Raw genomic sequence first — 14048 nt, 5'->3', positions numbered from 1 at the left:
TTTTCAGCTCCAGTCATTTCCAGGCTGCCGGGACATATTCTTTTCATTCACAGTTGTGGGTAAGAATAAAGATATTCTGTTCCCACGGAGGGCACAAACTCTCTCTTATCTGTCTGTTTTGAAGATGGGAATGACAATATCTGGAGTCTGTCAGATATTTTTAGACAGTCCCAATAGAGCTTTGTTAATTGGAAGAGCTATTTTTCCTGGAATAGATATGTTCAAAATGTCCAATAATTGATGAAGGCCTCCTGCAAATCCTCTGATAGAAGCGGGAGAGATTAATTTACCCTCCTCCTAAGTTGTTCTTGGAAATCTTCATTTTTCCAGACAGTGGGCAGCAGTTTTCTGGGAAGGTTCTGGTGACTGAAGAGTTTGGACAAGGGGGATGTTTGGGAAGGAGGGGACAGCCCTGGATTTGTTGTTTTCAGCACTCCCTGCCCTGCACACAAGAGTCTGGAGGGACCCCAGTCAGCCCCATTTCTCGCAAGTGTTTTCTCTAAAAAAGGAGGGCAGAGAACTCTCTTCTGCCTCTGGAAGTCAGAAGGAAAGCAAGAAAACTCAGCCTGGAGAGGCAGAAATGTTGATGTGTGCTCAGTACAACTGCAGGGCACCCAACCAGGGCATATCCCAGGATAACCACATCTGATCCAGGGGCAGTTCCAGATCCCTCCTTTTCCTCTGGGGTCAATAAAAGCCCTGCACAGGCTGCTCTGAATCTTGAGCCTAATTTGGTTCATAACCAGCAAACCCATTCCGTGGTCCAGCAGTTGCTCCCACCCTGCTCTGGTGGGGAGGGATCCTTTCTGGCTCCTCTCAGCTCCTCTCAAGGCTCCTCTGGCTGGAATGAAGGAGCTTTTCCACCCATTATTTCCATTTTGTGTCCTCTGCAGCAATCAAGTCGAAACACTTCAAGCCTCAGCTCACTTGCTGTGCACTCTCCCAACCTCCATCTCCTCATTTTGAAGGCAAAGTCCTGATTTCAGGGCTGAGGAGCCAGAACCATCTTTAGTCCCTCGTTCCCATGCATAATCCTGATTTATCCCTCCATGCAGAAGGAGGGATTCCAGCCCCCTGCCAAACCCAGGGGCTGCTCAGGGCTCCTCACCCACCTCCTGCCATCCCCACATCCCCCTGGCTGGGCAGAATTGGGCACCAAAGAAAACCAACCAAAGCCTTTTCTCTCAGCAAGTTCAGGAAGCCTGTTAGAGCTCCTGTGTCAGAAATCCAGCCTTGATTGTATCACAAGCAGTGAAATTGAGAAAAATGACAGGCCTGGTTAAAGCTGCCATATTTGGTTATGTGTGATAAGAGGCACAGGCTCGGTGCTGCCTGGGTTGGCGGCGTGGGGAGGAGAAAGGGGCGAGAAATCACTTGCCACTGGAGCTACATGGAAATTAAAATAAAATGTCATCGCGTTTCGGAGGAGCCCAGGGTGGGGAGACAACTCCTCAGTGAGGAAGAGGCTCATTTGTGGTTATTTATTAGGCTCCATCTCATCTGAGCTGTGATTAACAGACGTCAGCTGCAATTTTTGACATTGCAGAGGTGGTTTTTGGGGTGGGGAGAAGAAGGCTGTGGGGCTGCTCTGCAAGCCACATCCTTAAAGAAAAACCAGAACTGTCTGCTTGAGCAAATATTTACCAGCCTGAGGAGTTAAACTGCCACACAGCTCTCAGGCAGGCACCCTCCTCGAGCTGAGCAGGGAAGGTTTGGAGGGAGGGTTGGAGAGGGAAGGGGGGGCTCTGAGCCTCTCTGTGGGGAATCCCCCCTGTCCTGGGGGGGCCATGAGCCCTGGGTGCCCCTCCAGCACTCCCCACGGCCCCAGTGCAGCCAGCTGGGGCTCCCCGTGGGGTCACCCCACCTTTGCACCCCTGCCTGGCTCCCTGGGCAGATCCAAACCCCTCATGGAGCAGCTGAAGCTGTGCTGACTGCAGGGGGATACTCCCCAAACCCATCTGGAGCCTGGAATTTTGGATCCTGCTCCATTTGGTGGGTGCCTCAAGGGCAGGCTGGGCTGTGCCCTGGTGGCAGCAGAAGCTCCCTGCCCTGAAGAGAAGTGTCAGACAGCCCTGCAGAGCTCCCCCAGGCAGCAGCAAATGCCTCTGATGGACATTCCCTGTGCAAAGCCTGCACAGCACCCCTGCCTTTCCCTCTGCTGCTCAGGGAATGAATTGCTGAAGACTGTGGTGCAAAGCTGAGGCAGGACATGCACAGAATGGTTTGGGTTGGAAGGGACCTTAAAGATCAACTTGTTCCAACCCTTTTTTCACGGGCAGGGGCAATTGTCACTGTCCCAGGTTGCTCAGAGCTCCATCCAACCTGGCCTTGGATGCTTCCAGGGATGGGGCAGCCACAGCTCCTCTGGGAAATCTATTCCAGGGCCTTCCCATCCTCACAGGGAAGAATTCCTTACGAACATAACAGTATTTAATCACCAAATCTGATTTTAATCATTGGCAGAGAAAGGTCCTGGCTCCACAAGGCAGCAGCTGATGTGAAAACCCACCAGTGGTGGGGAAGGGATAATTCCATTCAGCTTCCAGGAGCTGGGAAAACTCAACTCCTCTTTATTTTTTTTTTTAGTGATCAGCTCAATCATCGATCCTAAATTCTTCACGTACCAGAGGAAGCAGAATTTTAACTAGATTTTAATTACTTGTTTGCTCTTGGCAGGAGCCACTCAGCACAGAGATAGAGGCGTGAATTTGTTTCTGTTCATCCCCAACGCTGCATCCTTAACAACCTCCCGGGTGGGGAGGGGGCTGGGAGAGGCAGCTTGAATGGGTTTTTTTGGTGTTATTTTTTTTTTTTCCTTTTGGCTGCTATTGTTGGGCTGACAGAAACCAAGGCACTGTCACTCACATCACACTCCACACCCGTGCAGAGCACGTTTCCAAAATGCACATTTGGGGAGGATGAGGCTGCAAAAGGAGCTTCCCCCCTGTGGCACTGAGAATTTGGGAGGAACTGGGGGAAGTCTGGCCCCTCCTGAGCTTCAGGGAGAAGGTAAAACAATGGAGGATGCAAATAGAAGAGGATTTTTGGGAATTTAATAAAAAACACCATGTACAGTCTTGTACACATGAATCTCTTGGGAACATTCCCAGATGTTTTGACACAGAAAAAAAAAAATTGTCCCACTCCTGGAAATGTCCAAGGCCAGGCTGGACAGGGCTTGGAGCAACCTGGGATAGGGAAGGTGTCCCTGCCATGGCAGGAGGGGGAATGGGATGAACTCTGAGGTCCTTTCAACCCAAACCATTCCAGGATCCTGTGACTCTACAGCTGTGCTGAGAGCACCCCCTGAGCTTCAGGAGCTCTCCTTGGGCTGCAGGGGCTGCTGCTGTTCGGGGTGAATAAATGAGGGGGGCTGGGAGCAGAGAGGCAGAGGCCAGGCAGGGCTGGGAGCTCAGCCTGGCACTCAGGAGGGACATTTCCCCTGGCGTCAGGAAAGCAGAGGGGCTGATCTGCCTGCAGAGCACTCCCAGGAGGTGACAGAGCACAGAAAATAACTCAGGATTCTTTCCTGGTGATTCTCAGGTGGGAGAAAGCAGCAGGAGAGCAAAACTGAGATCAGGAATGGCCCCAACCTCAGATATCCTGGCTCAGCCTCCCACTAAATCCAGCTGGATGGTGACTCCGAGCCAAGTTCCTGCAATTGTGTCATTCTGCTGCCCCCCTCCAGCCAAGCCTGTCCTCAACACCTCACCCAGTGACCTTAAAGCCACTCTAAAAACCATCCGGCAGCCCCCCACCATTCCAAAAGACCCACCAAGTGCCCTGGGGGGAGTGGGGAACAAAGCCCAAGGGCTGGAGGGTTGAACAGGAATGGAGTTCACCCATCCTGACACACAGCAGAGAGAAAAGAAGGAAATAAGGAAATAAAGGTCGAGCACATTTGCGTTTAAATAGGAAACCAAAATATTTTTATGATCCATTCATTATTCTCCTCTAACAGGGCAGGTTTGCATGCAAATAATGGAGGGACATAAAGGGCTCTAAAACCGGGCTCTTACCATGTGAACTCGGTAGAGGATGCTGATTCCCAGAGTCATGAAGGGCTTGGAGAAATCAATCACCTTCTCGCGCTCCGCGGTGATGGTCAGCCCCGCCACGGCCAGGTCAGCTTTCTGGGGAGGAGGGATTGTGGAAAAGGTCAGAATCCCAGGAAAGCACCAAACCTGGGGTCACACAGCACAGCTGCTCCTGCAGGGGAGTGTCCCTCCTTCCTGGGACAGGAGGTTTGCATCCCCTGGTCCCCACAGCCCTTTGCTTGGGTGGGTTTCACACAAGTCCTGCTCAAACTGACCCCAAAGTTTAGTCCACCCTGTGCTCTGGAGCATTCTCCACAGTTTCCCCTTCTTTTCCTCATTTTTTCCTTCCCCTTCCACACCTTTCCTTCCCTTTCTCCGTTTTTCCTTCCATTTCTCCCCATTTTTCCATCCCTTTCCCCATTTTTCCTCCCCTTTCTCCATTTTTCCTTCCCTTTCCCCCTCTTTCCATCCCTTTCCCCATTTTCCCTTCCCTTTCCCCATTTTTCCTTCCCTTCCCTTATTTTTCCTTCCCTCTTCCCATTTTTCCTTCCCCTTCCTCATTTTTCCTTCCCTTTCAGGCTGCACCAGCTCCTTCCCCCGAGTGCTCACAGCCTGATTGCCATTTTTATTCATTTAATGCATTAAAACCTGGAGCCATAAACCAATAAATATTATATTAATCTACAGAAAATACATTAAAAATAGAAAACAAAAAATAGAAAACCTCCCCCTTCCCTGTTGAACTCAGCTGTCCCTTCTGGTACAAACACAAGCACCACAGGTAAGTGACAAAGCAGCAGCCTCACCCCTGAGCCAGGGAGTTCACAAACCTGCCAAACCCAGAACTGCAGATCAGTCTCCAAATAAAAATAAAAAAAAAAAAAAATAAAATTCAGAGGACTGGCATTAAAGTTTGCAGATTGACTTGCAAAGCAAATGAGATTATGGGGAGAGAAAAAAAAAAAATAAAAATAACTTCTTCTCATGTTAATACCCTTGTAATATAGATAAGGGATTTGAATTTTAAATGTTATTTTTATTACTTTAGCTCTTTTAATGTCTGTAATTGCGTTCTGTAAAAATGAAACCTCCACTCCCTTATCCATTTGTTTCTCTGCTTTTGTAGGAAGATGATTATGCATGTGGAAAAGGAGAAGATGGGGGAGAAAGAGAAGCTGTTTGCACTTTTTGTCCCTAAATTTGACAAGGTCTGTGCAGATGCCAAGGCACCACCAGGCCGGATGGAGGTTTCTTTTCCCAGGGAATTTTCTGTAAACAGGAGAAATGTTTTTGTAGCTGTACCTTTGTTATTCATTCCTTTCCCCAGGAGGGACTTCTCCTTGCTGTCCCTCTGCTCTGACCAATGGGAGTGAAGAGGTTTGTCTTTGTGTCACCAATCCAATTGGTCTGTGTGAAATGGGATAAAAGGGAGACACAGCCCAGAAATAAAAGAATCATTTTCAGCCTCCTGAATCTCAGAGTCTGTGTCATTGTGGTGTAAAACAGCCCCAGTGACCCACGAGCCCAGGAGGGGGTCACAGAGAAGGTGACAAGGTGACACTTCCCAGGCTGTGCAGGGAACATGGACACGCTCACTGGAGGTTTTGCACTTGTCTCCAAGCAGCTCTTACAGATTCCTAAGAGGTTCAGGCTGGAATGAATGATGAGCTGAGGAGAATTCCTGCATAGGCAGACATTTACCCACAGGCTTTTTAAAAATACACCAATAATCCCAACGTGGTGTGCGAGCACTTGAGCTTTGTGTAAACATCAGCAGATTACTAAAAACGGGATCAGCTCATCTCTGGAACGCGGCATGTGGAGAATTTTATCTGGGAGGAAAGCCTAAAGCTTCCTAAACCTCTCTTGTCTCTACTTAAAAGGGTTTGTAGGTGCCACTGTCCCTGGGAAAGCCCCTGGTGAAGATACAGCTGAGTCTGACAATGGGATTCTTCTCCCAGTTCTCCAGACTAAACACAATTCCACCAGCAAAGTCACAGACTAAAGCAGAGGGTAAAAATGCCAAAGGGTTTTATGCCAAAGCTTTCAGGAGATTTTCATTCCTGCCCTATATATCTCAAATATAAAGGTGCTGTTAGAGGAGCAGCAGCACCCCAGGTGTGCCCAGCTTTGGGGTCCTGACCAATCTCTGGGGAGAAACAACAAAACCTGGGTTGTTCCCTGATCATCTTGGTGTTGCTGAACCATCATCAGCCTCCTGAAATGCTTTCCTCGCACGAAATAAAGTGCAAATCTGACACTGTTGTACACTACAATGACACAGACTCCAACTTCAGGAGGCTGAAAATGACTCCTTTATTTCTGGGCTGTGTCTCCCTTTTATCCCATTTCACACAGACCAATTGGATTGGTGACACAAAGACAAACCTCTTCACTCCCATTGGGCAGAGCAGAGGGACAGCAAGGAGAAGTCCCTCCTGGGGAAAGGAATGAATAACAAAGGGACAGCTACAAAAACATTTCTCCTGTTTACAGAAAATTCCCTGGGAAAGGAATTTCAGAAAACTAAAACATCACAGACACAAACCAGGGCTACACAGATCCACCCCCTCCTTTTGTCCACAGAGCAGAGACACAGCACAGCCTCCCCTGATCACTCAGATTTTGTGCCCAGCTCCCTTCTCTCATCTCCAGAGGGTTCTGCCATTCCAGCAGAGTGATTTCCTTCTGCTCATTCCCTGCTAACTTTTCAGGACTTTTGCCACATCAGGAGGTGCAGAACTTTCTGCAGCAGAGCTCCAGCTCCTCATCACTCTCTCTCTCTTCTCTCTGCAGGCTCAGTCATGCAAGTTAAGAGCTGATCTCTGATAAGAGGAAAACTTTGATCTGGGAATGGCATGCAAAGAATTCTCTGTCTGAATTTCATCCATTTCATGCTTTCAACTCTGCTCCCTGGCAAAACTTGTCGTGATTCACTGAGCTCAGAGGAGCTCTGCAAACCTGAGCTCTCCCCCACCTGAGCACAGGTAGGTGTTGGGGTTTTATGGGGTAAAGGATGCCCTGGAGGAGGAGAAATGGGTTTTCCTTGTGCCCCTGCACTCTGTCCACATCTGGGCTCTGGGGAGAGGGAAAAACAGGAGGCAAAGGATGGGGGGAAGAGGGGTTGGTTTTCATCCCTCCAGCACAGCTGCAGCTATAAATGTCGGCGTGAAATAGGCTTAGAAAAAGACCCAGAGCTTTTGGGGAGTGGAGGCAGCCACTTGTCTCGACAAAACACCGCCCAAACGAGGCCAGCCCCTCGCTAGGTGAGAGGAAACCCAGGTGGGCTGGTGTGCCAGACAAAGCTGCCACCAGCAGCACCCTACCTGGCATTCCCGTGGGCTCTGCTGCCTCAGGGCTCTGCAGAGGACATTAAACACGGGGGCTGAGCCGGGTTTTCGAGGAGGAACAACAATTAAGCATCCTCCGGGAGCAAATTGCAGGGACTGCCAGTCCAGAGGCGGCATCCGCCCCCTCTGCCAGGGCTCAGCTCGGTGCTAATGGTGATGAATGGGCCCTGACGTCAGCCCCAGCCCGGAGAGCATCCCAGAGAATCCTCCCACGGGATGGGATGGCAGAAAACAGCCGGGAAAACAGCCCAGCCCCGGCCCCACAGAGATCCCCCAGCCCTCTGCCAGCCTGCAGAAGGTGCCAGCGGGGCTGGGGCTGGGTCAGACACCTGGAGAACAAGGCAGGACAGCTCTGGGAACACAGGGACCTTTTCCAGGAGCAGGAGTCCCTCGTTGAGCAGCTCTTTGGATGCCACATCCCCTGGGTGCTTGTGACAGCAGCGTTGTCACCAGTGCTGCCCACAGAGCTCTGACAGCACGGCCAGGGGCAGCAAACCCTTTTTCTACACTGTCCCTGTGCTCAAAAAGCCTCCCAGAAAGGTGAAATAGCTGCTCAAGCTTCAGTTCCCACCACTGCAGGCCCAGCAGCACCAGCACAGGGTGGTCACCCCAGTGGAAACCCTTCCTGCTCTCTGCAGGATCAAATCCAGAGCTCTCTGCTATTCCATGCATTCAGATGGATGCATTCTGCTATTCCCTGATGCTCAGATGCTTATTCCTGCCTTTAAAGGCAGCAGGGTCACTACAAACAGTTGTTTGAGAGTGTTTTTTTTTTTTAAGGACTGTGTTCTGCCATATCAGAAGTGACAGCCTGCAAACCCCGGGGGCTGCAGCTCTCCCTGGCAGGCACAGTCAGGGTGGGGTGGCCCTGACTCAGTGCAGGTGTCAGCCCCAGGTCTGCCCTCACCCATCTGCCCTCACCTGGCCTCTGTCTGTAGGTGGGAGGACAAAGCCTGGGCCAGGTGTTCCCTCTGCCTGTGGCAAAGCCAGCTGAGGTGAAGCAGCAGGAATGGGGACCCAAATCACACAGGGACAGCAGTGAGACCAGGCCAGATCACCCCACCCTGTGTTTGATTCTCCAGCAGGGCTTTGCAGACCCCTCTGCCCATCCCCTCACTGTGCTTGCACAGCCACCCACAGCCCCTCACTCCCCAGCCCCTCCTGGAGCCCCCCTTGTCACAGCTGCCTCCCCCTGCGTCCCTGCACCCCCACACAGCTCTTCTCCCCACACCAACACCCCCTGAGGGTGGAGAGCAGGACTCTGCCACCTCTGGAGAGTCTTCTCCCTCTTTTCCCCTTCCTGCCATTCCCCAGCTTTGGAGCAGCTGAAGGGAAAGCAGCACCTGGCCACCAGCAAGGAAAAGCAGCAGAAAGCTTTAAAGGCTCCCCTGTTCTTGGTAAGCTGGACAAGATGGACAACTTCATGTCCCTCACTTCAAAAAGAGCTTTGATTACCAGTGATCCTGGCCAGACTCAAGCCAGGCATGGTGGGACAAGGCTGTCATGGTGCTGTGAAAATACATCCCTTGGTTTGTGTCACGCCAGAGAACTCAATCCAGCTCGAGGATGTGCTGGGCACAGAGAGAAGGGGAAGAGCAGGCACCATCAGGGACTCTGAGCCAGAACTGCACTGCAGCAGCAGGGAGCAGGATGTAATTCTTCCAGCCCAAATGCCCTTTAAGTCTCTGATGCCAGAAAGGAGGAGATGGGAAGATTTGCTGCTCTCCCTTGTTTGTTTGTCTGCAACAGAGCCAGGAAAGGCTGGCAGGGAGAGTGGCTTTACTGCCCTGCTCACTCCAGGCATGAACAGGGTGCTCAATCTCCCTGCCCTGCAGGCTCAGAGGGACAAATTAGCCCAGGATTTTCTGCATCTGTGACATCTTTCACTACAGAATGGGCTTGAGGGGCTCTTCATCAGGGACTGGAGTGACAGGACAGGGGAGAGAGGCTTCCAGCTGAAAGAGAGACTGAGAAGGAATCCTTCCCTGGCTGGGATGGAATTCTCAGAGAAGTTGATGCTGCCCCATCCCTGGGAATGTCCAAGGCCAGGCTGGATGAGGCTTTGGAGCACCCTGGGATAGTGGAAGGTGTAAAGGGGGTTGAAACTAAATCACCATTGGATGATTCTGAGTCCTTCCAAGTGATTTCTCCCAAGCCAAACCGCCATGAGCTGATCCCAAACTGTACAGATTCCCAAGGATCCCAGTCCCCCTGTTCCTCACCTCCCAACCTGTTTTGTGAGCAGGTCAAGAAGATTTGTACTGGTGAGTTTTATGTTTGTACAGCATCCTGCTCAATCATATCAGGGTGCACAATTAGGCTGCAATGGGATTCCCAGCACTGAAGAATAAATCAATAGCTGGTTAATTTAGAAGCAATAGAATGAAACATTTTCTCCCAAATAGGCCAGGGTTGCTCTGAGGAGATTCCGTGCCACAGAGGGATTACAGGGGAGGCCTTGCATGGAGCTGGATAATTCTGTGACCTTTTGGTCCTGCTCATTGAGTGTGAGTCAAAACTTATTTTCTCTTGGTTGATCAGGATCAAGGGGGAATTATTTTCCTACAATGATCCTGTGCTGGACTGAGGCAGAGCTTTCATTTTTGGGAAGGATTTGGGAGTTTTATGAGAGGTTTGTGCCCCAACTGATCCCCTTTTTCTCCTAAAGGGAGACAGTGTCCAGGGGATAAATCCACTGGAAGAGAAATATGTGCACCCAATACAGGAGCTGCTGGATCCCATGGGACAAGGGGCTGGAATCAAGGATAAAATCCTTTGGGGACTGATTCTCCAGGATGGACAGAAGCCCTTTGGGCAGTGAAATGCCCTCAAAAAAACAACATCCCAGGCAGCCCTGAATAAACACAACACCAAGCACACACAGCCCTGCCCTGGCTGACCTGAGCCCAGTCCCTGGGACTGATCAAAAACTTGCTGAAACCATTATAAAAACTCTCAGGCATAAAGAGAGAACAAGAGACAAAGCTGTTTCTCTTCCCCAGTTTGTGATCCAGCCTCACAGGCTCTGACAGCTCTGCCCTGCAGAAGCAGAAGTAAAAAAAATCCTCCTAAATAAGGCTCGAGCTGCAGAAGAAACAAACGGGTTTTGTGTGAAGATGAAGTTAAAACACTCATCACTGGAGAAAAAACAACCCTCCAGAAGGTCCCATTTAATGAAGAGACACTGCCAAGGTTAGTAGGCCAAAAGTTTGATGGCTGTTCCCTTCCTTTGATCAGATGCTGCTCTCGGCTCCTTCCCTCCTGCCTCCCCAAAGGAATGTTACAGGAGTGTAATTGTGTGTGTGTGTACACACACACTGAGACACAAAGATGGATAAAAACGGTGCCAATAGCCTGGAGCATTTGCAAACAGCCTCACAGAAGCTCTTTTAAAAGAGCAGATGGAGGTGGGATCTCAGCTGGCATTGAGAGTGGCTGCTCAGGGAAGGGTGACCCAGGAGACAGGGAGAGCTCAGGGGAGTCTCCAGTCTGTTCAGTGCCCTGTCTGTGACCCTCAGAAAAACCAAAATCCCTCCCTCTGTCAGACAAAGAGTTGTCCCAGCTGACCTCAAACACTGGAGGGGGATAAGCATCACCCTTCACCGTGTGGGGAAGAAGCAGAAGGTGCCAGTGAGCATTTCTAGAGATCACAGACCCATTAATGACCACAGAATCGTGGAAAAGACCTCCAAAATCATCAAGCCCAACTTTCAACCAAATTCCACTGCGCCCAATAAACCACAGAGGGAAGTGATGCTCATTTTCCAGGGAGGAAAGATGAGGCAGGAGCCTCAGATCCCTGCCTGGAGCCACAGGGGATGGATTTGGACCTTTGCTCCTCTGCTCTGCAGAAGGCAAATGACTCAGGGTCTCCTCTCCCACAGTGAGGGGATTATCAGCAATCCACGTCACCATGGATTTGTCACCAGCTGGGAAAGTGGCACTGGGCTCTCACAGGCACGTCAGTAATGACAAGGCAGAAATCAGTGAGGAAGTATTGGCTTAAACAGCGTCAATCCCACACTTAGCTGTGGCTAAGCCTATTTTCCTAAGGATCTCAGAGCATTTTGTGAGCTCTGTTTAAGCTTCAGGAAGCCTGGGGAGGATCAAAGAAGAAAACAAAGAGCAGGGAGGAGGGTCCAGGCGGGCTGAGCCCAGGTGTACACAGAATTATTGTCAAACCCAGCACAATAATTCAGTTTTCAGCTTTGCTGCTGGGCAGCGGCTCCACAGAGCAGAGCAGTGAAAAGACCTCAAGCCATGCACTTCAAGGAAATAGCAAATGTTCCTCTCCAAAAGCAACACTGAGATAAGCAGCTGAACTGAATCTGCCAAAACTTTTCTAGGCAGAAATGGGATTCCTACTTGCTTCCATCCCACTGTGGTTTTGTAAATTTTTTCAGCCTCTACCAAGCTCTACTTTTTCCTGTTGCAATTTTTTTGTTTATCTTTCCTCTAGGAAAAAAAAAAATCTATCCTGTAATGAGTTTTTACATGGGATCCTAGAGTCCAAACTTCCTTTCCAACAAAGTGAGCACCCCTGAGAGCTTCCCATGGCCCTGCTCTTGCTCTGCCTTCTTCCCACACTGTCACACCACCCCAAGAAGCACATTTTCCACCAGGAGAACACATTAAGTGGAAATCCTCTGTTCTAAGCCTCCCGAATGGAATAAACCCCATCCACCCTCATCATCAGGAAGCACGGGGGCTTTGCAGCACCAAATCCAGGGCTTGAGCACATCCAGAGGAGGCAACGGGGCTGGTGAGGGGTTTGGAACACAAATCCTGTGAGGAACGACTGAGGGAGCTGGGGTTGTTTAGCCTGGAGAAAAGGAGACTCAGAGGTGACTGATCACTCTCTACAACTCCCTGAAAGGTGGTTGTAAAGTTGTGCTCAAGTGGGGTTGGTTGTGAGTCTGATATTTCTGGGTCTGAGGGATTTCAGCCTGCTGGCAGCTGCTGACTTTTTCCCAAGAAAGAATTTCTCAAGAAAGTTTTTTCTCAAAGCAATCCTGGCAAACAACTCTCCTTTCTCAGAACAATCTTTCTCCAGGTGGTGTTTTGCTGTTTCTCTGGTTTAACCCATGGGATCAGAGAGGTGTCATTCCTATTCACCAATCATATTAAGTCTGTATTTTAACACCTTATAAAAGGTAATAAGAATTAGAAAATAAAGCCTTTTTTCTATGCTCTTTGCCTGCTGAAATATTTAGAGTCTTTCATCTTTCTTTCGTATCCTACAGCGACAGTTGGTCTCTTTCTCCAGGCAGCAGCTGATGGAACAAGAGGACACAGCCTCAGGCTGCACCAAGGGAAATACAGGTTGGATATTAGGAAAAAGTTTTTCATGGAAAGACTAATAAAGTACTGGAATAGGGATAAAGAGGGATAAAGTCTGCCTGGGGAGGTGGTGGAGTCACCATCCCTGGATGTGTTTAAGGAAAGATTGGATATGGCACTCGGTACCGGGGTTTAGTTGAGGTGTCAGGGCTGGGTTGACCTCAATGATCTTGGAGATCATTTCCAACCTGATGATTCTGTGAATTCTGTGAATCCCATCAGAGCAGAGACAAAACAAGCAGCTGCTGCACTTACCCGAGCTATCAGCTCCCCCACCATCCCCGTCCAGGTGCCGTTGGCCTCAGGCACTCCGTAGACACCATCCCCGACCAGGTGGATTTTGTAGTTGAAGCGCAGGATCTCCGCCAGCTCCTTCAGCATGTCCACGCAGAAACCCTCGTAGCGGTCGTTGCCTTCCAGCTCCTGGTGGTTCCACTTCAGCATTAAGTAAGGGTTTTCCTGCAGTGAAACTGGGCAGCTGTCATTCCCATCTTAGCCGAGGTGTCCCGCCAGCACGGAGCACGGAGGAGTTGGAGCCCTGGGCACTAAGAATTCCAGATTTCTGTGCTCACAGGCACTGACCCCCCAGCAAACACTGCACTGACCTGAGGCCGTGGAAAAGGCTCCCAAAATTGAGTGACAGCACTGGGATTGTGGGTGTGGGGTTTGGATAGAAGTGTGTGATGTCACAGGGTGCAAAACTTAGGGTTTAAGGGTTTAGAATATAGTTATATATATATAAATAGGATGGAGGATTTAGGGCAGATGCTGAGTCCTTCTTTTTCACCTTCTTCTTCATGAGTCTGGGTGGGATTTTGTATTTTGGTAAAAAAATCCGCATTGCAGACCATGGGTGGTTGGTTATTGGGTTAAAAGTAAAAGTAATTTAGGTGTCATTTCATAGTTGGACAGTTTTTGCTTAAAAGACCTTGTAGAGAGATAGACACAGAGCCATTTTTCACTCTGTTAGCCAGAACTCACAACTTGTGAGACTGAACTATAGATAAGAATTAATAAAGAGCTGACCCCACCCCTGAGGGCTGGGCTGGCCTGAGGGGCAGTGTAGGTGCCCCCCTCCCTTACCAGGATGGTGGTGACAATGAGCGTGGTGTTGAACAGGCTGTCGGATATGTTGGAGGAGAAGATCCTGTTGTCCATGCTGAGCCCTTCAGAGACGTGCCAGTGGCCAATCTGGAGAGACAAACAGCACAATAAGGGGATTTATAGGGCGAGTCACTGCCTATATGGCTCTGGTGAGTGACAAACCTCGAGCTGGCCTGTTTAGGGACGCTCCATTACCTTCACAAGGCACCCCAGAACG

General features: G+C 50.0%; 1 protein-coding gene across 2 annotated transcripts in view; it reads right to left on the bottom strand.

Moving 5' to 3' along the window:
• The window catches only part of GRIK4 (glutamate ionotropic receptor kainate type subunit 4), a 209504-nt gene that overhangs the window by 16442 nt on the left and 179014 nt on the right, over nucleotides 1–14048 (bottom strand). For both annotated transcript variants that reach the window (XR_014591761.1, XM_083877997.1), the window contains exons 11-13: nucleotides 13811–13918; nucleotides 12983–13186; nucleotides 4020–4133 (exon numbers count right to left, since the gene is read on the bottom strand). Coding sequence is in view for 1 of the 2 variants with exons in the window: in XM_083877997.1 (XP_083734123.1) it covers nucleotides 4020–4133; nucleotides 12983–13186; nucleotides 13811–13918 (426 nt within the window). In the remaining variant the exon portion in view is untranslated. The remainder of the gene's footprint in view (nucleotides 1–4019; nucleotides 4134–12982; nucleotides 13187–13810; nucleotides 13919–14048) is intronic.

This window comes from Zosterops lateralis, assembly GCF_965231275.1.
Source record: "Zosterops lateralis genome assembly, chromosome: 25".
NCBI classification, from domain to species: Eukaryota; Metazoa; Chordata; class Aves; order Passeriformes; family Zosteropidae; genus Zosterops; species Zosterops lateralis.
This window is presented reverse-complemented; position numbering and strand designations above follow the sequence as displayed.